At 36.7% G+C, this 25,201-nt stretch overlaps 1 protein-coding gene across 3 annotated transcripts; it reads right to left on the bottom strand.

Annotated features, from left to right (window-relative positions):
• Positions 1-98: 98 nt before the first annotated feature.
• Positions 99-23,579, bottom strand: parvb (parvin, beta). 3 transcript variants are annotated; one of them, XM_074634004.1, is made up of 13 exons: positions 23,273-23,579; positions 14,628-14,717; positions 13,781-13,851; positions 13,563-13,665; positions 10,669-10,809; positions 9,511-9,626; positions 8,694-8,752; positions 8,536-8,555; positions 8,220-8,281; positions 8,001-8,069; positions 6,994-7,095; positions 6,836-6,908; positions 99-2,326 (listed from the first exon to the last, which is right to left on the bottom strand). In XM_074634004.1, the coding sequence occupies exons 1-13, from the start codon at positions 23,373-23,375 to the stop codon at positions 2,250-2,252; spliced, it is 1,086 nt and encodes a 361-aa protein (XP_074490105.1). In that variant the 5' UTR covers positions 23,376-23,579; the 3' UTR covers positions 99-2,249. The 3 variants fall into 3 exon arrangements, with proteins under 3 accessions (XP_074490105.1, XP_074490108.1, XP_074490107.1); XM_074634007.1 differs by lacking the exon at positions 23,273-23,579 and adding an exon at positions 19,877-20,028; XM_074634006.1 differs by lacking the exon at positions 23,273-23,579 and adding an exon at positions 17,355-17,507.
• Between the last annotated feature and the right edge of the window lie 1,622 nt (positions 23,580-25,201).

The following is a 25,201-nucleotide window of genomic DNA, read 5'->3' as shown; positions in this document are numbered from 1 at the left end:
AAAACTCAAATTGCAGGAATTGGCTGTTCCAAAGCCAATCTCGTTCAAAAGCCGAAGCAAATCACGCAAGTGAGAGACAAAATGAAATTCTCATTCTGTTTGATTTCAGGCATTTATTTCTTGATATGGCAAGATAAAAATAAAAAAAAAACACACACAGGGGTGAGACATCCAGCGCTTAGATTGACTCATCCACTCTCTCAATAATTCAGCACCCGGCTCTAAAATGCACGAGTAGCAGTGCACTGTACGTCTCAGCGGGTCTCCAGGTGGCACGGCGGGACCGCGGTCTGCTTCAAGGAGAGCAGCGTGAGGTCCACGCCTCCTCGGAGACTCGTCTCAAAGGCCAGTCAATACGAAGATACTCTGACTGGGGCTCCCCCCCCACCCCCTGGGACGAAGAAAGAGCCCGCTGCACTTAAGGCAACAACTGCATCAGCTTTTAAATATGGCTTGAGATGTGGTGTGCCTAGTTCAGAGTAAACGAGGACCGTTCACAGTTCCTTCAGCCGTCAAGTAAAAGCGATTATAGTATATATATATATACGGTAGCTGTAGTAAGAATATACAACGCATTTTCAGATATATATATAATACATAGCATTTTCAAGTTTCTTAAAAGAATAGTTTGGGGAAATAACGCTTATTCGCTTTCTTGTCAAGAGTTACGTGAGACGATCAATAAAACCGTCCATTAAATATGAAACTACAGCCGCAGTGGGCGCGGCCTCCAGTACATCACTGTCAACGGACAGTAGTAGGCTAATAATAATAATAGTAGTGGGCTAGTAGTGGTATAGTAGTGGGTCTCACTCACATGAACGGAGGAAGGGAAATAACTCTGGATTCCGCTATTAGTGAGTTTTACAACTTTAAAAACTGATTTTTTTTTAAATAAGGACATTAGAGTGTTCGTACTGGGAAGTTGATTCACCTAAAAAAAATTATCTGCTGAGTTACAGACGTCTCTTTCCCAATGTAAGTCTATGGGACAAAGTATTTTTGGGCCCAACGGCATCACGTGACTGACACGGAGGTTGCAGTACCGCCGTTTGGCCACTACGAAAGTCCGGATCGACGACCGGTGCACTTCCTGGGGGGCTTGATAGGGAATGGGAATGTGACGTCACCGACAGCAAGTCGGACATTTTAGGAGGGTGAAAGTGCCATCCGCAGGCTGTTTACTGCAAGTGTCAAAAGATAACACAAAACATTGCACAGTGAATAAGATTCAATAGACTAAATGTAGTATATATTTATAGCATATATTCAGACATAAAGGTAGTCTAACGTTACAGGTGTTATTTTGCAAGATACCGGTAGATTAAATATGCAGTATTAGCCGATGTTTTCTTAGTATTTAGTTATTAGCTATCTTATCTTTGTCGGGATGATTGTGTAGTTTAGCATTGTGAAGGTTAATTTAAGGCAGATGTGCGCTGTAGGCTACTGTATCTATATTTTTTAAAGTATATGGGTTCAATGACATTTCCTGGTATAAAATAAAGGTACCTTTCTATCTGGTGCACAGTTTGTTGTCCAACATGAAACTTAAAAAATAAATAAATCTGTAGTTACTCGTCGTTTGTACACTTTTCTTTTTAAACGGATCAAACAAACGTGATTCAACAGTCTATGGATATAGCGTGTTGCGTAAGCTTTAGAGGTGTTTGTAGGCGGATTTTGTCATCTTCTCGAGAGTAGCAGTTCCCCCGTTTCCAGTCTTTATGCTAAAATAAGCTAACCGGCTGCTGGCTCTAATGTTAGCTTAATATTTAGCATACAAAGTGGTATCAATCTTCTCATCAAACTCTTGGCAAGAAAGCGTATTTCCCAAAAACTAGTCTTTTAATATTGACACAAATTAATTTTAGATATAATATAACAGCATTTTCAACTTTCTTAAATATTCTGGAGAGTAATAATCACACAACAAATGTCCAGTTTTAACATTCTGTCCTCCGCTCATGTTTCCTGTGACGGCTTTGTATTGAAATGCAGGCTAAAGGTCGCATGGTTTCCTGCGTTTAGCATTCGAGGAAGGAATAAATAAATACTGACATTTGGAGGAAGATTAAATACTAACATTCGGAGCCCCGTGGGTCTTTTTTAAAGTCTCACATAATGACGACTTTTCAGTCCCCAGTTGGTCTCCTCCTCCAGTGTCCAGACTGTAATGCATAATATCAGTGCAGGCACAGACAGGGCAGCGTTCAAAACTAATATCAGGGAGTGAAACTGGGAAAAGTTCAGTCCGAGTTTTTGTAGTTGGTGAACAGGTTGTAGAGGACTCTGAGGGTGGACTTCAGGTTCAGGTTGACAACATCTGGAAAAACAAAACGGAGAAGATCATTAGAGTTTCAGGGAGAAGAATTAGACCTTTGACACGCACAAAAACTAATCTTAAAAGAGAAGAATTGCATCCTTGGAACAGCGAAGCACAAAATAAATGAGCTGTGCTACCGTGAAATCGTGTTTACAATGCCTCTTCTGTGATTGCTGTTGGACTACTTTCCTTCAAAGGTTATTTGTAATTTTGAAGAGGAAATGGAGCTTAAAATAGCTCATCATTGATCATCTGATGCATTACTTCGTACCAGGAGAGACTCAAAGGCTACTCTCTGTTCTCTTCATGAGTAACATGGTGTACTACATAATTTGCTTATTGTAATTTCTCATCACAACTAGGTCTTTGTTAAGTGATTCAAGCCAGACACCATTTTGTTACAGCGGTGCTGTATTGCATCACCATTTAAAACTAGGACGCCTTAAGCGCCTTATTGTCTGCATTTCCCCGTTAGCTCGGGGGTGACACTGTTGATATCATTAACAGCTAAACTTTCGTTTATAATGAACCTGCAGATATGCACAAACCTCAGCAAACTGTATGCTAATCAGAACACATAAACTGAGTGCAGTTGGAAGATAATATCAGAATGAAGATAATAGCTGTAATGTCCAATTACTGCAAAAATTGCAAGTGTTTTTTTTTGGGGGGGAAGAAATATTTCCCTTTTTGGCTTAGTAGAGGAAATGTTTGAAGAAGGGAGAAGCATTTGCATTAATACAGAGCAGAGGGAATAAAAAAATATTTACACATTTTGAAAGTCAGCTCATACCGGTTTAAAATTTAAATATTTATTAGTCTAATACTTAGCTGCCATCTTGCAGGACTAGTGTGCATAGTGTAATTATTAGACTACTGACAAAAACTAAGCGATTCTCTCACATTACACCAATTCTGGCTTCACTACATTGGCTCCCCGTCTCTTTTAGAATTGTTTTTATAGTGCTTTTAGGGTGCTTTCACATTAGGGACGCGGGCCCGGATCCGAGTACACCTGTCCCCAAAGTCTAGTTCGATTGATTAGTGTAAATGCTCCGTACCGTACTCAGGCACGGTTCGCATCAGGTGTGAAAGCCAACCGTACCGAAACACGGAAGTGGACCGCTATTTAACACGAGTAACGTTAGCAGTCAGCGAGTAGTTTAGAAAGGTAAGGCTTTTCCTCTGAACTGCACGGCCGTGGATGATACAGCAGGAAGGCAGGCGAGAGGTTCCTTAAAATATAAACAATAGGCGATGGGGTTGAGTGATGTTTGTTATTCTATTTAGCTGATTTAATGGTCTGTCTGCGAAGAATGAGACGCTCAGCTGCTCAGCGGAAAGAGAGAGTGAGACAGCGAGCCTTTGCAGTAATGGCCTCCCGACTCTGGAGCAGTCTTCCACTGAGCATCAGATCAGCTCACTCTGTCACCACTTTTAAATCCAGTCTTAAAGGTCCCATATTGTAAAAAGTGAGATTTTCATGTATTTTACATTATAAAGCAGGTTTAAGTGCTATATAAATACTGTGAAAGTATCAAAACACTCAATATACGGAGAAATACACACAGCCCGTGTTCAGAAACAAGCCGTCAGAATTTCTGTCAATTTGTGATGTCACAAATCTACAATATTTAAACTATTTCACAGTTTTAAACGTAAACATTCTAAATGTGTCCCAGTTTGTTTCCTGTTGCAGTGTATGTAAATAACATCAGCTGACAGGAAGTAAACATGGACCCAAACTGTTGTCTAGCAACGCAGTTCCGTTGAAATGTTCTAAAACGGAGCGTTTCAGACAGAGCATGAATACAGGTATATTCAGACAGACAGTATGAGAATAATAATGTGTTGTTTGAACAATAAAGCATGTAAACATGTTCTAATAGAAACCCAAAATACAAGTATGAACCTGAAGATGAGCATGATATGTCCCCTTTAAAACTCACTTTTATTGAACGGCTTTTCCAATCAGGTGAATTTGAGTCATTTGTATGCTTGTGTGCTGATGCGTATGTATGTGCATATGTAATTGTATGAATATGTATATGCTTGTTTCTTTATTAAACTCTCTATTGTTTTTTATTTCATTATTTACGTTTCATTGTATTCTACTGTCTATGATGTGAATTTCCTTGGAAAGCACTTTGTGCTTGAAAAGTGCTCTACAAATAAAATTATTATTATTATTATTATAAAAAAAAAAATAGAGATATACAGGCATAAAAAACAGGAACAGAACATATAAAGAGCGATTCAGGCCAAAGAAAATAATAAAATAAACAAAGAGCAAAAGTATGTACAGTGCATTACGTAGTAGAATATATAAGTGATTAAATAACTGGAATGTGAGACATGAAATATGGTGAAATATGGGACAAGAATGTGGAGCGAAACGTGAATATTCAAAGTAGCTCTGAGAATTATATAAGTACATACAAGAGGGAAGTATACTGTACATTTAAATAAGTAGGGAAGAGTAGGGACGGGGCCTTTTTAACAGGTTAGAAAGCAACTATGCCATTCACCATGCTCATACTCATCCACGACCTCTTCACTTTAAACTAGTCTATGCATTTATCTTCAGCTGACTTGACTACTGTAACGGCATCTTTACTGGTCTTCCTAAAGAATCGATCAGAAAGCTGCAGCTGATTCAGAACACAGAGTCCTCACTAAGATCAAGAAAGTGGATCATATCAGTCCAGTTCTGAGGTCTCTACACTGGCTCCCTGTCTCTCAGAGAATTGATTTCAAAATACTGCTGCTGGTTTAAAGCACTACATGGTTTAGAGCCAAAATACATTTCTGATCTTCTGCTATGTTATGAACCATCCAGACCTCTCAGGTCATCTGGAGCAGGTCTGCTTAGTGTCCCCAGAGTCACAACTAAACATGCAGAAGCAGCCTTCAGTTTTTATGCACCAAATATCTGGAACAAGCTCCCAGAAACCTGCAGGACAGACTCCAACTCTGAGTTCTTTTAAATCAAAGCTAAAAACTTTCCTGTTTGCTGCTGCCTTTTATTAAACCAAATAATAATCTTATACTGCACTATAACTTTTACTCTTGTGTGTTATATTCTATTTTAGCTTCTATTCTAGCTTTTATTTTTAGCTTGTTTTTATTTTCTAATCTTTAATGTTTTTATAACTGTTTTAATTATGTCTTAATGTTCTTTTGCACTTTGTCGTAATGTTCTTGAATGTTTGTGTAAAGCACTTTGAATTGCCCTGTTGGTGAAATGTGCTCTACAAATAAAGCTGCCTTGTCTTGCCTAAACCTCAATGTGGAGACCTTCTGACTATTCCTCACATTTAATTCACAGTTTTGACATATACTGTACGTGTGTAAGTCAATTTTGGCTCTTTTGTTATTTTTCTTGTACCAAACTGTTTTTAGTTATACCACATACAAAAATATATTGTTGGAGAGCTTATTTTCTGACCTATCAGTCGATGATAGTGTTTGTTGGTAGAACATGAATCCAAAGTGAGCCTGCTCTCCAAAACACAAGACAAAGGCTTTTTCTAATTGAATAAGACCCAATGTGAAGTCACTGAGTGAATGTTAGCAGCCAGTCAAATTCCATATCTCGGTAATTTATGAAAATATAATAATTCGATTTTTTTTTTTCTCAAAGAAATGTGTAAAACAAGTGACGTTGTAGATATAAGGGGTTTAAATTTAGATTGCATTTTTTTTCAATTTAAATGATATTTTTATTAGCCAAGAACAAGGTGTCAAAAACCGTCCCGGGGAGGCAGACTTTTCAGAAAAAGCACTCCTTGTACGTTTAAAAAAAATTGTGCCTTTCATGTTTGTGTTTGTCTCTAGAAAACTTGATAAATTGTTAGCAGACAGTTGTATCTGTTCAGGGATCAAATTCTGTTCATTATTGTTCAAGTAGAGTAAAAGTTACAAAAGTGTCCCTGCCGACACCGCTCTCCTCTCTATTCTTAAATATATTGTGCTGAGACGATTGTACAGACTGTTAACACTTTAATTTAAGTCACAAAACAATCAAATAAATTGTTCTTTCAATATCATATTCTGTGGATTAAAACAAGTAACAGTACCTGATATTAATTTGAATGCTTCAGTGGATTAAGATGCTGATTTTAAGTTTAAGTTTGCAGTCAGTCAACTGTATTAGATCACAGTCTGAAAGCTATTTCTAACTCTACGGGGGGTATGCACAGAGTGTGATGGGTTAATAAAAAGCAAGTCTCTGTGACAAACAGAGAATAATACTTGTGAAAATCAATCATCATAAAAAGCAACAACTATGTGAAGCCAGTAAGTCTTCACCATTCATCCAATAATAGAGTTTAAGGGTAAGGCAAAGTCTCCATCTACTGGACAACTTTTAATATGACTGCTACTGCAGCACATCAACGACTAAACACCCTTTTTAAATGGTCTCATGTCAGCCTCCATAAAATCTCCTCCAAGAAATTGTCTTTTATCTGATGTTGTAATAAATCATGTAATAAGTCTATAAAATACCTTCTGGTCTGGCTTTGGGTTTCCTCAGGCCTCCATCCTGCATCAGCTCAAAGGCAAACGCCACGTTGTGGACCTGAAGGAGAACAACATGGAAACTCAATATAAATAAAAATCTTCGTATTTGACCGACAAATGTCACTTTTTGAGCGTGTTTTCACCTTCTGTTCGAAGCTCTCGGGGGTGAGGAAGAAGTTGTACAGAGGGACAAAGTAGTCTTCTAGCAGCCCCATCAGCAATATCAGGTACACGCCATCAGCAAACTAGACACACACACACACACACACATATAAATATATATATATATATGTATATATACATAAATATATATACATATATATATAATGATATATACATATATATATAAATATATATACATATACATATAATGATATATACATATATATATAAATATATATACATATACATAAATATATATACATATCTATATCTATATATATAGATATATAAATATATATACCTATCTCTATATATAGATAGATATATCTATCTCTATATATAGAGATAGATATATATATATATATATACATATCTATATCTTATATACATATCTATATTTTAATGATGCTTTTAATTGTTTCCTTAAGAAACAAACAACCTAAACCATAACAAATAAAGTAATATGTACATATCAAAACTAAACTAAATTTAAAAACAAAGCATTCAAAAACAAGGAAGGAGAAAAAAATGTCAATAATAATAATAATAATAATAATAATAATAATAATAATAATAAATAAAAATAATAAACAAATATAATAATAAAACATTTAAATAAAATAAAACCTAAACCATAACAAATAAAGTAATATGTACATATAAAAACTAAACTAAATTGAAAAACAAAGTATTCAAAAACAAGGAAGGAGAAAAAATGCCAATAATAATAATAATAATAATAATAATAATAAAAAAATATAATAATAAAACATTTAAATAAAATAAAATAAAATACATAAAAATATCTGTAATAGCACATACAATTTTAAAACTGCACAAGTAAATTAGAGTGGATTATGTATATTAGAAAAATAAAATCATGCATGCAAATAGAGAGAAGATGAGAGGATGAAAATATTTTAACACATAACACAAACTAATGATAATTTTTAATAATTGACTGGAGATAAACCATCAAATCTCTCACCTGAGATTCCAGCTCAGTAACTTCCAGGTTCAGCTTGTTCAGGTGTTTGTTCACGAAGGTGATGAGAGACTGGTAACGGGATCAACAAAGTATTAATCATTTTTACAGTATAATCATATTATTATCATTATTATCATTATTATTATTATTATTATTATTATTATTATTATTATTATTATTATACTATCCATTATCATGCAAAGAAAAGGTCTTTAATACCGTTTTCACCACGTTGAGCTTGTCAGGTGCGTGATCCAGCAAAGTGTCAAATGCATCCCTCTCTGTTGTAAAAAAAGAATGATTCAAATGTTATGAATATTTAAAGGAACGGTTTGAAATTTTGAGATAAGAAGATCGATACCACTCTCCTATCTAGAATTGGTATCGATCTTCTCATCTAACTCTCAGCAATAAAAGAAAATAAGTGTATTTCCCAAAATGCTGAACTATTCCTTTAAGCAGATAAATAAAGAAACAGTAAAATTAAAGGGACATTTCCATAATATTGTAACATGATGATGTGTCTGAGACTCACCAAACCGTCCCATCATCATTCTGAAAAACAAACAAAATGAGACAATTTTAAAAATCTTTACTTTATACTACAATAAACATTATTATTACTATACAGCATTGATATTAAAAAAAAGAGGACGATTGGGGATACAATTATTATTAATTATCAGCTCTTACTCTGTAGTGCTCGTCAGCTCCTTGGTCACAAGAGCAGTCTGCAGGATGCCCTCTCGCTTCTGCTCAAACAAAATCAAAATGCTTCAGTTACTGTGAGAGAATAACTACAATTGTTGATGCACATTATTAAAATCACATGTTCAGACAAGACAAAGACAAATACTGAAAGACAACAGAAACATTTAGACATTATATTATTCGTATTCTTTTGGTTTTATATATTTTATGGTTTCTTTGGTTGTTTTGATTGTATTGATTGTATTAAACATTTTATTTGTGATTTTCTAAACATTTTTGTAGATTTCGATTTTGTTTTTATTTTCCTTTTTCATCAACAACATAACTTTGCAATCCATTAAGTGTGAAATACCAAATACAGAAGTGTGCATGTGGTCCGTTTTTTATACCCCCCAGAAAAACAAAGAAATTTTTTTTCAAAATAAATAAAGAATAAAATTAAAACATAAATAAAAATAATACATAAAAAGTCAAACGAAGAACAGAATTATCACATAAACCACAGTATGGGCAAAATAATAATAATAATAATACATACATACATCTATATTTTCAAACATACATAAACAATCAGCAATATATATATATATATATACTGTATATTTAGTTTCTTCTCTGTCTGTAACTGTAACTTTTATTGCTGCCTATTTTGAAAAAGGTATTCTTAATCTCAGTGAGGGCTAAATAAAAGTTTAATTAACTGAATAAAAATAACTATACACCTCCGTATCCGTCCCTGCATCATTGCACATAACGATAATGAACGCCAACCCTGTGTGAGCTTGATGAGCCTCTTTACCTTGACGACCACCACCTGCACAGAAACATGCTCAGGCAGCCGAATGGGCGCCAGGAAGTGCATCGCGAGAGCCACCAGCAGATAGACGATAGCCACCAGGTTCTTTGAATGGATAGCTGTAACAGGAAAATCATAAGAGAGGGCTGTCAGCACGTTGCACACTACGAGCTAACGTAATGATATGAGCAATTCTTTCTAAAGATGAAAGGTAACAGTCGGTGCTTTTTCTTTTTCAAGAGACAAAACTAAAAATGAAAAAGCTGCAAATGAGCAGTTAATGAAGCATGAATTACTGCAGCTCTGTGGGCTCCGGTGGGAAATCCTGACATTTGTAGAGCTCCTGAAAACTCTGTACAGGATTTAAGAATTTCTATTTGTTTGTTATGCAAATTAAGAGATTATATGTTAAAGGGGCATCCTACAATTTTGCACATGAAGTTCAGTTTGCTCGTCACGAGGATAAAGCCTGTAGAAACAGTTGTATAATATCTTCTGTGGCCGTGGAGGAGCTCTCCGATGTGTGACAACATAACCCCAATGATGACATACTGTAGTGATGTCATCAGGGTTATCTTGGCTTGAGACTTAAAATTTTAACAGAAACAAAATAGATGTGTAGAGTAGGGCTGTCGCGATATATACCGGTATGGACAATAACCGCGTTACTTAAAAATGAAATATTGATATCGTGTTAATAATATTAGGATAATATCATGTAAATAATCCTCTTAAATCATTTCATATTAACAGTTATGGTTACAGACTCTCTCTCCACATCCATACACTCATATTTTGAGTGTAATTAATTTGCCAAAAAAGAGACAAAACACACAATAAACAAAGTTACAGATGAATTTTTCAAATGTTCTAAATATATCGTTATTATTATTATTATTATTATTATTATTATTATTATTATTATTATTATTAATAAAAATAATAATAATAATAATAATATAATAATATAATATCGTATAATGTGAATTCTTTAGTCCACGATGAGTGGTAGTGAAAATCTGACAGCCCCAGTGTAGAATCTGAAGGATGTGGGAAGTTAGAAGACAGGGAGAATCTAATGAAAGATGGAAGTCCACCACTTAATCGCTGGAGTACCAGTTTAAGCAGCAAATCGCTGTAAAACGTCGATGTAAAACTCACAGTCCACGCTCCACTCAATGGTCCAGCCGTGAGGCCTCAGCAGCTCGTTGACGGCCTCTAAAACCGTCTGAAGCTTCTGCTTCTGGCCGATCTCTGACTGGGTCACCTCGGCCACGTTCAGCTTCCTGCCCGACAACTTTTCTGTCGACAACAAGAGAGATGATATAAATTAAAACACACAGAGAAAGACCTTCCTTACACAGATGTAAGATGTAAGATAGTAAGCAAGCAATATCTGAATTAGGAGGCTTGAAAAAATAACGAGAGGAACTCATACACAGATTTAAAAAGGGAATAAATCCTGGTGAAAAAAAAGCCTTCATTTACATGAAAGAGAAAAGTTACAGAAGTGCTTCAAACAAAAAAAGTGCAAAACAAAATGTGTTTTTCATGCAGTTTTGTTCGTTGGAAAACAAGGACATGATGATCCTGGAAATAGTACAAATGCAGCGGCTGCAGACAACAAAGATTTTCTGCTCTTAGCAATAGTAAGAAAGAGGATTTAGGAAGCTTGTCTCAAATGTTCAAATATATGTATTAAAAAAGAAACCAGCAACACTGATACAAAAAGGAAATCTGACGTAATAAAAGACTGGTGGGAGGAAGGTGCAAAAGTGATAAAGTGCGAAAACTAAAAAAGGGCTATAACAGAAATGAAGAAATCACACATCACTTAACAAAATGTTCCCTGCTGTGTGTTGTAGTTGTTGTTGTTCGTGACACTTCTGCAACATATGCAACCAAGAGTATCAGCCCGGTTCTGTATTAGCTGGCTTTTTCTGTAAATGCAAGTTCTTGATGTTTTCTTATTGCATGTCTGACAGCGGATGAGACATTGCAATAATTAGCTGGTGTTTTCGCAAGAGGACAAGAAGTGGGAGCAAAGAAGACGAAAAAGAAGAAACCAGTAGGAGTGTGGAGATAAAATAATGAGAGGAGCTCAGCTTTCTCTTTGATTACACAAAAAAAAACAAAAAAACAGAGGATTTAAGAATCTACATACAAGAAAAACATGTTCAATGTAAGAAAGGCGATAAATGATTGGAGCAACAGAAGTAATCATGAAGGAACACAGAGTTCTGCTGCCTATAGATAACACGTGTGGCATATAACCACTACAACCATCATTAACTGCAAATGGTATCGTATACATTTTGTGTTTATTACTGTTACTATTGCAATGACATTAGATTATATTAATTTATTACACGGCTTTGTTGAATATTCGATTCTGATTGGTCAATCACGGCGTTCTCCGGTCTGCTATTTCTTTATAACAGACTGTTGCTACGTATAACAGACTGTTGCTATGGGCGCAGTTCTGATGTCGGACTCTTGAGGACCGTTTTTGTGTCAAATTATGGATTTTTTAAGTAAGTAGCCGTGTTATAAGCGGGATAATGTAAAGCTAGCGGGTCATTGTTGTGAAATAAACCCTTCCACTTCAGGGTGATGCAAGACCAACTGCATCGGCTCCACTGCTCCTTAGGATCGGTTAAATGCAGAGGTCAAATTTCATGTATGTACCTGTAATGTGACGAATCTAATATAGTTTAAGTTTAAGCATCGACCTGTTGGGGTTTATTTCACAACAATCACCGGCTCGCTGTACATTAACCTTTACTTGGTAGACACTTTTGTCTAAAGCAGATGCTTTTGTCCAACCTATAGAGTAAGTAAGGGATAATGCCAGACAAGGTGTCCGTTATCAGGAATTAATGGACGACGTGGAATGTTTGAAGCATTATTTAGCCTCCTTTGCCACAAGCTAGTATGACATGTAAAAATCACAAGTTGCTTTAATGCGTTAAAGAAATTAGTGGCGTTAAAACAAATTTGTGTTTTTAACTTTGACAGTTCTAATTAATGTATTTTTGTAGCATTCATTTAGAACGATGAAGAGACAGTTTAACTCCAACTACTTAGTAGGTGTACATAATCAGGAATTAATGGACACCCTGCAGCCAATCAGAATCAAATATTCACCCAGAGCATGGTATAACAAGAGATAAGTGTCATTAAAACATGCTTATAGAGTTTTTGTTTGTGTTTGTTTTTGGGTGGGGAGGATTAAAAGTTTAGTAGTTGTTAGAATACAGTGTTGAAGTGGAATCTGAAAATGTTTTCAGCCTGCTGCTCTGACAAATAACAGACACAAGGGGGAAGTCCTGAACAGCTTTCCTAGACACAGCAGCACCGTCGTGAATACACATTAATCACAGTGGACACTGAACCTGCTGAAGCATTTCATTCAAAATGTGCTTCACAATGAAAGAAATGTGAGTGAATTGTGTTTACTAGTTATCAAAGTATGTTTTAATGCTAATTCCAGATGATACTTTTTAGGCAAGATATTCACTACTGCCAATTTACTGCTACTAAATACCCTGAATTGAGTTTAATTGTCTAATGCACAGCTGGTACACAGGTGCATAGAGAAATGAAATCATAAATACATGCTCACTGTCAGCACTAAGTTTATTGAACATGCAGTGTTTTGGTCAAGCATCAAAGTCACAATATGAAAATGTAAAACATTATACCAGAGCCACAGGCTGCAAACTAAATTGTAAATTGCTGTTAATTGACTCCTTTTCCAATTGGATGGTGCAGCCTGTTGCTCTGATATAAATATGTTGTTGTTTCATATTCAAGTGACTGAAACTTTGCATTTTTAATAGAATTAGTGCAGGATATGAATACTTACTATTCTACCAACTCTACTAATAATAATACTGACATTTTTCATACTGTGATTCTTGATTGATCGTAATAAAATCAACTAATCGTTTAGTCAACAAAATCGTCTGAGTGTCAGTCGACTAAGTATGTCTTTGGTCGAGGTCAGCCCTAATGTTGTGAGAGTTGTGATGCCAAAAAAAACAATCTCTCACCAAATAACTTCTGGAGCACTTGTCCATCGTAACAGTCCTCCGCCAGGTCTTTGACGATGATCCTATCCTCCTCCAACTCACTGTTGATCCAGTCAATCAGGACCTGGACACAAATCACAATACAGTCAAACTTCTTCTATGTACAGTCTTCTTCCTATTTTTATCGCTCTGATTGTGCTGAAGATGCAGATTGTACACAAAGTATGATCCCAGGCTACCTTCAGAAGATCTTTAAATTTAAGATTTTCCCGCGATGTTGGGTCCAACATGATCCTCTCAGCGTTCTCCTCTGGTGATGATAACGTGAGAGAAATTAAGACACTCAGCGTAGTGACATTCAAATATCCTGCTTCATTTCCTACCATGGATGTATAAAGAGAACTGGATACAGCGTCGGAGGCTCCCATTCATTCCTATGAGAGCTGCTCAGTGGCGCATGAAGCCAAAATGGCTCGACTGCCCAGTGATAAAGTACCTATTAGTGCATTTTACAACTTTTAGGACCTAATGATTTAAATAAGGGCTATTCAAGTGTTCATACTGGGAAGTTGATTTACCTCTTTCCCAATGTAAGTCTATGGGAAAAAGACCTTTTGGACCGTTTGGCCACTACAAAGATTTGCTTCAAAGCCCGGCGCACTTCCTTGGGGGGGGCTTGTTTCCTACACATTTATCTCCCCCTTTTGACACAGACATATTTATTTGTCTCACATCTACAGCCACAAACACATACGTATTCAATGTTCCTATCACCCTGACGTTGACGGTGATTCACACGGTGACTGAGGGCAAAGGAGTCTCCCCTCCACCCACTTTCATTTCCTGCTCCTCCGCTGTCAAAGTCCCGTTACTCAACATGTGTCGACATATTCATATTAATCCTCCGTGACCTCAGTAACCTCTGACAGTTGGATGCAAGAGTCTTAAGAAGTTGAAAATACCCGAAATGCAACTGCAACCTCCATAAATTAATATGTTTAACACTTTGTGTGTTTTAACATAAAACATGTAGTTTCAATTCTAAACAGGATGTTCTTCACATGTGCATTATGTGTGTATATATACCTAGCAGTGTGTCCTCTGGATGGATGTCTGTCCCTGTGGGGAGCATGGGAGCGTTGATGGCATTCTTCCCCTCCTCATGGAGATCACTCACTGGTAAAACAACAACAACACACACAAAACTCAATAAACAAATCAACAGAATAAAGACTTGATTATGAGTCATGCTCATAACTTACTAGAAGGATTAATTGAAAGAAAATGTGTCTGAAAAGAACATTTACTGTATTTCTAATCTCTGAGTATAGAGACAGAGAGAGAGAGAGAGAGAGATAAGCGGGCGAAGACTGTGGGAAAGAAATAAGAGAAGCAGACAATAAAGAGAAAGCTTGTCAGTAACAGTATTAGTGCACACAGTCACCACTGATTCCCCTTGTGGGGAAATTGTGGTGTCAATTTGTGGCACCTGCTCCTCCTCTACAGACACTTCTTCAGTCACTCCACCACCACTTTCCTCTATTTAGTGTCAGTAGCAGTCAGAGCTGAACACAACGGCATTTAGAACGGCTTCTCTTAGGGCTGTCAGAGTTAACGCGTTAATTACGCGATAACACCATTAATGTCTTTAACGGATTAATGCAACTTGTGATTTTTAGGTTGTCGCAGGCTCAGTTTTAAAGCTAGAGTGAAGATACTGGTATCATATGACACTAGAAAACCTAAGGAATCCATTGGTACCAACCATGTCATACTAGCTTGTCCCAAAGGAGGCTATATAACTTTGCAAACTTAGGCTAAATTTTTGGTGAGAAAAAACTGTCATGGCCATTTTCAAAGGGGTCCCTTGACCTCTGACCTCCAGATATGTGAATGAAAATAGGTTCTATGGGTACCCACGAGTCCCCCCTTTATAGACATGCTGTTGTTACCTGTTGGTCTTGAGTTTGCCATGTTATTATGTGAGCATATTGTTTTATGTTAGATGCAGTACCTGTGAGGGTTTCTGGACAATATCTGTCATTGTTTTGTGTTGTTAATTGATTTCCAATAATAAATATATACATACATTTGCATAAAGCAGCATATTTGCCCACTCCCATGTTGATAAGAGTATTAAATACTTGACAAATCTCCCTTTAAGGTACATTTTGAACAGATAAAAAATGTGCGATTAACTATAGACCATCATGCGATTAATCTCGATTAAATATTCTAATCGATTGACAGCCCTAGTTCCTCTAAATCTGTAGACACTTTTACCAGAATCTTAAAGGGGAACGGCAGTGTTTTCACACATCAAAATCTGTTTACAGGTCTTAGTGAGCACTACTGCATATGTGAAAAAAAGTTGTAGCCTTTAACACCTTTTGTGGCTGAGTCACTTGAGTCAGTTGAGTCAGTTGGGGCTGAAGACTACAGCTACAGCGAGCCGGTGACAGTCATGTAATCATTCATGCTAAACACAAAATTAGGCAGAATAATTTGACTCCCTTTTATAAAGTAAGTGTATATTATAAAGTATTGTATTCCATTCACTCTGTATCTACTCTGTATCTACTCTGTATCTACTCTGTATCTACTCTGTATCTGTAGAGCGCACTGCAGATTTCGTTGTCGGGCTGCGAGTTGCATAAACTTCAGAAACAGTTGGTGAGAAATGTTTATCCAGGGATTTTGCACTACAGCGTGAACTGTCACACGCCTGTCACTTCCTGCATTTTTCTCCACCCATGAGAGGCTCTTTCCTTTCCACTACAGATTACATTAAGGGACAGCAGCGTCCATCAACGTCTTATTACAAAATCAAGTAATTTAAGCATGTATCATGGCACTTCTATTTGACTTTGCTATTTTGTGTATTTGTGAAACTGGGAACATTAAAACTGATTAAAGGTGACAGACAAAAGTAACAAACACTTTGAGTCAAGCATCGAATAAAATCAATTTCCACTGAGACGCTTTCACTTCAGACTGGAGAGACACTCAGGGATTTAAAGGCTTCCTCTAATGGCCACGTTGCTTTTATCATCCTGCATTTCAATTAGTACGACCTGCAACAGGCTGGACCACAATCAATGCTCTCAGATCTGTCATTTCATTGACTTTGCTATTTATAAAAACCTGCAAAGAAAGCCAACGGCTGCACTTTGAGCTCTTTTTCAAATTAAAAGCATGTAAAAAAATGAGAATATAATGAAAGAAAGTCTGCAACTGTGTGTTTATGATACAATCTGGATGAAATCTTAACTTCAAAGCATTCACAAAGACAGAATTACCCCGGAAGGAGGAGGTCCCCACTGATTCCCCTATCTGATTCAGCCCTCTCATAAGAGCTGAATACCAACTATCTCACTACAGATCAGCAGTTTGCTTTGTAATTACAGACCAAGCTTTGCTGCATTTCATCATAATTGTGCCGCTTCCTCCCTCCGTGTCCATCTGACTGCATTACTGCTGCTGGCACTTCACACAGTCATGTACAATGGGTGTGAAAATGGTAAAATTACACAATTTAATTAAATTTACTACGACAGATTTCTGCAGAATGATTTATGGAAATAAAAATACTTTCACTCGCCGGCCCAGAAATATAACAGCAACCCTCACAAAGGACACACAGTCGATTCTGTAATGTTAAGTACAGTGACTACTTACATCCTGATGACCTCTTACAACAACCGACACAACACATTGCTGGATATTAACCTACAGTTGCACTAAGGTAACAGGTCCTGCTTCCCCATTTCCACTTCCAAGTTCCTCAAAGCCCAAAATCAAAACCAAATTTACCTTGTTTCTTCCTCTTGGTCCCACACAGCAGCCCCGCCATGTCCCCACTGTAAACCGCCGGGTTCCCTATACGATGGCAGCGAGCGAAGGTAGAAGATGTACGAGTGTATGTATATATGTGTGTGTGTGTGAATCGTAGTCGGTGGGACTGAGCAGTGGCAGGGGCGTCATCACATGTTTATTTCTGTCACAACCCTCCACCCCACGTCTGCGGTCCAGTTACAGGAGACGCTGAGGGGTGTGTGTGTGTGTTGTATATGTGTGTGTGTGTGTTTGGGACCAGGAAGGACAACACTGGACATAAAGGCACAAAAGCAACTCAACACCAGTAACATCTGGGCTGTGGACGCAGGACAGACTTCACCGGCCTATGACAGGTATAGAGTCGACTGGATATCCTTTCATTTTAATCTCCATATATAAATGCATGCAGCGTGGTGTAAAAAGGTTTTTGTTGTTTCAACTGACTGTTTTAAATGTCAATCTATAGTAATTTCACAGCAATATAAGAGAATAGACTTGTTTCCGTGAATAACTGAGCATGTGAATGGAGCCTTTAATATGTTTTGCTGCAGCGGATAATCAATCAGGCAGCGGCTGTATTCCTGTTAACAGAATTACACTAATTCAATACAAATCAAAGCCTGCAGTCAAGAACATTTATCTTACGCCGGCTCCATTGCACAAATTAATGTAAAAAGCTCCTCAGTGTTTTTTTACAAACCATTATGAAGAAAAGGAGCAACAACATATATGGTCAGATTTGTTTTTTGCTTTAAATCTTCTAAGTGTATAATCAGTCTGCGTCATAAACAACAAACAGCGTAAAGCAGATTGAAATCGACCTCGTCTTGTTTGGTTCCACTGCTCCCGAGGGGGGGAGGCAGTTCACCGTGGCACCGTGGGGGAAGTTATAAATAATGCAGCAGTATGGAGAAGACAGGCCGGACCTTAAATATAGCTCTGGTTATTTACACCAACACAGGCACCAGTGAGTAACAGCAGCCAGGAGATGACAGTCACCAGGTTTGTTCCACAGGGGGCCTTCAGCACATATTAACTCTTTAACAACTTATACTTTATTTACTTAAAGGATAACTTTGTTTTTTTTCAACCTATTTTCCCGTGTTTTTGTGTTTAAGTGACTAATGGGGACAATCATTTCTGAAACTGGTCCAGTATTGAGGGAGAACGCTGAAGCCGTCAGCTGCTAAACGAGAGCAGCGTCAATGTTACGTCTTGTTTCTGCCTCCGACAGGCTCAGATTGTTATTATCAGTGTCTGACAACATTAAAGAAAGGACCCTACAGAGAAATAAAACATTTTTCTTACCTTTCGCTTGATCTGATCTGTTTGTTATCGTGTCGCGCTCAAGGAGAAGTTGTGAAATCTGAATATGATACTATAATAAATGAATTCAAAGAGCTCATCCTCATTGACGAAATCATCTAAATATTCAGCCGTAACATTGAAAGTCTATCAGATAACACTAAGCTACACTTTCTGTACTCCATCACAACAAACTCTGCCCGGCTGGCTCTCGCGATTCCACCATCGATGTATTCCACTATTCCACCGTTGTCTTCCGGCAACACGTCACCTCGTCAGATTTCACAACGAGACTTCTCCTTGAGCGAGACTCTTTACATAATGTCAGACACTTACAATAACAATCTGAGCCCGTCATGGCAAAAACAAGCATTTTCAAGCCCGGTTTCCACCGCGGGAACTTTCCCCCAGAACTAAGAACCTTTTGAAGAACTCATTGTGTTTCGTCTGCAGGGATCAGGGTCTAAATTAAGTTCCGGGCACATTTTATGGATCCTTTTTACCCCCAGAAAAGGCACGGGTCAGGGGGTAGTACTTTCTGAAAGTAACAGATCTTTCGGGGTGCCGTTTGCAAGGATGACCGTCGCCGATTGAGCTTTTGAGGACGTAAATGATGAAATTGTTGCCCTTATTAGTCACTTAAACACAAAAACATGGGAAAACAGTTGATATAATATCAAAGTTACTCTTTAATGTTGTAATTCTGTTTTCTCCGTATTGTAATTCTACTACTTTTTCTATATTCTACTATTTGTTTGAGGTTTTTTTTCTTCCAAATCAAGAGTCCAAGGCTAAAGGATACAGACACATAACATACACAAACATTTCGTTTTAAAAAGAGTCTTTTAAATGTAGTTAGATTTAGTGACTTAAGATTATGTACTGAGTCGGACATTTATAAGAAATTTAGAAAAAGAAACATTTTCGGGCTCTTTGGTGAAGAAACTGTATAAATATACTGTATATCTCAAATATATCTTTGATGTTTATCTACTGTAATTTCTTGTTACAATATCGGTCGACACACTGCAGCAGCCCATATTAGTAAGATAATATCGGTCACTATATCACCTCCAATATGAATAAATGTGACTATAAATTCTCCATCTCTTTTTGGTTAAAGTAGTGACAGTAAAATAAGTATGTGAAGTGAATAAAAAAGGTTAAATAGCAACAATAAACAGATGACTTACTGTCGTCAGCATCCATCCTAAAACTTGTAGTTTATATTTTGTATTTTCAGAGCGTAAACACTCTTCCCCCTAAGATAATACAGCGAGGATGTGACCTGACGTTCATCCTCTCAGTCCTTATAAAGCAAAAACATGTTTTTTTTTTGTCTTCACTAAACTATCACAATTACAGCACAATCTGTTGCTGACAAAGGGAGTTGAGCCTTGTCAGAGAACTGCACACTTCCTTTCAGTTATCAGGACATACAGAGAGAGGGAGCCATGAACATGCGGGAATCTGGGCTGTGTAAAACAAAATGTTCCTTTATGTCTTATTGAAAAGCCCTTAAGCGACACTTTCCATCCCATTTCTGACACAACAAGTAGAAGCGGAGGAGGGTTTAATACTAAAACTAACAATAGAAGAAGAAGAGGAGGAGGATTTAATACTGAACTAAAACGTGTACGTGTGGTTGCTAAGGAGTGTCAACACGATTTAAGAAACCTTAAGTCCATTTCTTAAAGGCACAATTATTAATGATTATTCAGCAAATGTGAAGCAGCTTTTCCAGTGGCAACTCGTCTCTCTTGGGTGTTCCTCTTAAAGAATATAAAGCACCACACCCAAAAGTAACAGAAACCACAACGACTGCAGCAGCAGCAGCAGCATGTGAGGCCACAAGCTGTGCTCCATTACCAAAGACTAAACGTTGCATACTTTTCTCCTGTTATACTGATTTCTAATTCTAATTTCACAGAGACCTTCTACCTTTGAAATAACCCGTTAACCAGCTGAGCTTTAATCCGCTTTGACCACACAGGGGCACTGTACTCTCACAAGCTAAACTCAAACACACTGTGAGGGATTCCCTTCTGTCCACACTGAGGAGTATATTACCTAAACTCAAACAGATAATGTCCTGGTAGAAAATTACCAGGACATTTTCCGTTAAGTTTACGGACATTTTCTTCAACCCTAAAACTTAAATTTCTGTTGGTTTACAGGATGTCCTCTGCACCATTCACGGACACTTCTGTTAATCCTAAAACGGAAAATTCTGTAGCTTTACAGTATATCCTCCGTACCGAGCCAAATAGCAGGCCCAACCTTTACATTCTGGAGGGAGAACAGACGCCAAAGCCTGCATTTGTACGTTACCTATCGGTCTTTGCGGACCACCTGAGGCTAGAACTGGAGCTAACTCTACCTGACGTCCACTGAAGTCTAAAATATAAGCATTGGCAAAACGTTAATTACAATATCAAACTTGAGTTAGTCTCAAAATAAGTCAGCAAAACAGCTTTCCAACTAAAACGATACCGAGCTAACGTTAAGTCCTGAACATAAATCATTTTGGTTAGACATTAATCGTAGATTTTTTTACCACAGAAGTGTGAGAAAGGTTTCTACACATCCGAACTAAACTTTGCCGTGTTTGATGGTCTCTGCCTCTTCCGACTTTCGCGCTAGCGGAGGTTCTTGTTCCCACAATGCAATGCGTATTTTAAAAATAAAGGGTAAAAAGTAGGTAAGCTAGATGTTGACGAATAAAGGAACAGTTACATTTTTATGTTGTATTATTCATTACATATTAGCACAAAGGGAAAATGCTTAAGACTCCTCGGATAAAGTTTCAAAATTACAAATAAAAGGAGCAATTCCTCATATCTGAGAAGCTGGAGCCAGCAAATGTTTGGCACTTTTGCTTTAAAAATGACAAAAATGATGCGCTTTTTTGCACAACTTATCAATTCAGTTATAGTTGAATTGAAGTTGATTGGTTTGAAATACAGGTATACCCTCATTTTAATTAAGCGTCTCTCTCTCTCTCCATGAATAAGTATACCGTGCTCAAACAACTCTGTATCTTCTGGGGTCATAAAAATGTTTTGGGTAATCATTTTGAGAAAAACTGGTTAATTCTGTACCAAGTTATATTAACCGACAGCGAATCTATATCACTGGTTTCAGTGAAGCTTTAAACACAAGCTTCAGCAGGAAGACACTTATTCTCATTTTCTAATTAAAGCAGGAATCCACCTCCCAGTTCTCATCTAATTAACTCACTGAGCCGAGCTGTCTGCTGGTTTCTCTGTTTAACCCCTGAAGCAACTTTAAGGTTAGAAGAATCTCCTTATTCCACTCTGGCAGGACAGTATTATTATTATGTTTAGGGCTGCAACTAACCAATATATATATTTTCTGTTAATCATTGAGTCTATAACAATAGTATAGAAACAGGAAATGTGTCCAGCAGTTTAAAATGCAAATAATTTACAAAGATATAAAACAGTAAAGCAACAAATCTACTCATTTGAGAAGCTGCAGATATATGATGATGTCTTGTGCACATTTGTCCCAAGAAAAAAATCATCCTGACGTTATTGTTTTTAACAATATTTGGTTGCAAAAATGAGCGTCCCACCAAACTTCAGAGGCTAAACTACAAATTGAATTCAAAACCGTTAAACCCCATTTTTATTAGATGAAATGTGTGGAATTTAATGAGGCTCCCTTAACAATTAAAATGTCTCTGTCCTCCTGCTGGTGGACCTCCTTTAATAGAGATTACAAACACATGGCTGTGAGCACACACAGTGAAGACAGACAGACACACACTGAGGCGTTAAACCTTGCAGCTGTCTGTTTTACCACACACTGTCTGGACTGTGGGAGGTCAAAAATAGTTTGTCCCACAACAAGAAAAGTAGGACAATAAGTAAGAGAGAGTGTTTTAATATCCAGAATACAGTGAGCCGAGTCATCCTCTCTCTTACACTCTTTATCTTTATAACCTTGCATTCCTGTCACCACTATACTGTGACTGTAGCATCTATTTATGTTCATTACCTCATGTTAAATGCCAGTGGAGCTGCTATAAGAGGACTTTCTCATTCACTCAGGAGAACCACATTTGTTATTACAAAAAAAAACATAATTAATTGTGACACTAATCAGAAGGATGTATTGAGGTATTTATTTATTTTGTCTTATCTTTTATTTTATTTGTTTGATAAGTGAAATACATGAAATGTCATGTCTCTCTTTCTTTGAAATTCTGACTAAACATTTCATTGTATAATTTAATTATTAATATTGTTAGTCTGTCTGTGTGTGTATATATGTAAAATTCAATAAAAATATTATTAAAAAAAAAAAAAAATCAGAAGGATTTAAATGCAACCCGATTACAATAAGATAAACTGAGTAGCAGGGAAGAAATGTCTTTATATATAAATGTTGTGCAGCAGCAGAGCAGCATGATGATTAAAGTGCAGTGATGTCCCACAGGGGAATGTTTTAATAGTGCATCACGTGATTGCAGCACCATGGACAGAAAACACAAAACACAAAATGCCTTTTACATTATTAGGATATCAAGAAAACAGCAAAAAAAAACAAAAAAAAAGTCTGACCTTCTTTAGACTTTTTCTTCCTCCCCAGGGTTCCTCCTAATTTCCCGAGGAAAGATTCGTCCTTCTTCATCTTTGCAGACTGAGCTGATGTGTTAGCAGACATCTCTCTCTCTCTCTGTGTGATGATGATGATGATGATGATGATGGGTTTGTGGTTTGTGGGTTTCTCTCTCTGTTAATAATAATAATGATCCAAAAGAGAGCAGGAATCCCAGACAGACAGACAGGCAGACAGACAGACAGGCAGCAGACTGAAAGAAGCAGCAGCAGCCGGTCGGGCATCAACACAACCGAATGAGTCACATGTGATCAGCAGCTTCATCTGCTTCATTGTTGACTGTCGGTTCATCCCACAGCGCCTCCAGCTGCAGGATGAGGAACAGGGTTATAAAAAGACCTGCTGTTAGACTGTCATGTTGGACTGGTCTAATCAAGCCTGTCTGTTGGATAAATAGTAAGACTTAGTTTGAGGTAGTAAAGTTATCCACCTCTCCTTCTTTGCTAAACCTGAGGTGAGAGCTGTGTTGCTATGGCAACAATCAGTTAGAAGGTCAATTAGCTAAGATAAGATAAGATGAACCTTTATTAATCCATAAAAACATTATAAAAACAATAATAGAGATATAAAAGATACAGAGTGAATGGGTGAACATAGTGTGTACAGTCTGTCAATAAATAAATGTAGTATGTACAATGAATAAATGTAATATGTACATATGTGCAGTCTATAAAGAGGTATATCGGATGTATAGTGTAAAGTAAGTTCAGTGGTTCCCAAACTGTTTCACCTCTAATCTGACATAAACTCATGAGTATTAGGGCCACATTGAGGAAAAAAAAAAATCTTAGATTTCGAGAATAAAGTCATAATATTACTAGAATAAACTCATAGTATTATGAGAATAAAGTAGTAATTTGACGTGTTATTTTAGAGGAGCAGCGACTCTTAATCCATTACTTTTAGCTATTTCAACTATTTACCCATTATTTTTATATTATTATTTTTTCCACTCTCCCGTTACTTTTACTTATCCATTTCTTTTAGCTACTTTTTAGCTATTTCAACTGTTTATCTATTACCTTTACTTTTTGCTAACTATATATTAATTACTTTTAGCTAACTGTTTAACGTTAACGTTAACGATTTAAACTGTTTATCCATATTTTGGGGGATTTTTGTACCATATTCTTGAATAGTTTCTGAACATCTTTAATGGTTCAAACGACTGTTGGATTTATGCTGTTTACCCTTTTCTGTTATTTTCTCTCATACTGGGTGTGGTCGGGTGTGTCCAGGTGTGGTATTGCACATTTATATATATTTAAGACAAAAGTCAGTCTATTTTTTGGACTGGCTCCAGGTCTTGAAAATGGACACTGTCATCCTAAGCCAAAATAATATTTTTTATTTATTTAATGTTAAATATGACAGGTATTGTGATCATTCATGTGAAAGTAGCAGCACTACACTATAAAATACTTAATTACAAGTAAAAGTCCTGCATTAAAAATTCTACTTGAGTAACAATACAGAAGTATTATCAGCAAAATGTGCATTAATGTACAGTATCAAAAGTATTCATTATGTAGAATGGTGTCTATCAGTGTTATATTACTATAAGTTTGAATCATTATTAAGACAGAAGTTTGTAACAAGATCAACAAAAAAATAATTAAAGTTATTCAAGATCCACTATTTGGTAATCATGTATAAACATTTGGATATTATATATCCATATGGATAACATTTGATATTATTTACTATCACAAAATGACCTACAGGGTTAACAACAAATACATGAGAAAATGTTAACTTTTCACAACATAGATTTGAGACAAATTCACACAGAAATAATAGAAATAAGAAAAATGTCATCATAATTCATAACACAGGCCTGTATTTGTCCAGACATTACTGATGTAAAGAAA

This window comes from Sebastes fasciatus, chromosome 4 (genome assembly GCF_043250625.1).
Source record: "Sebastes fasciatus isolate fSebFas1 chromosome 4, fSebFas1.pri, whole genome shotgun sequence".
Lineage (NCBI taxonomy): Eukaryota > Metazoa > Chordata > Actinopteri > Perciformes > Sebastidae > Sebastes > Sebastes fasciatus.
The sequence above is the reverse complement of the archived record's forward strand: the minus strand, read 5'-3'. Positions and strand labels throughout refer to the sequence as shown.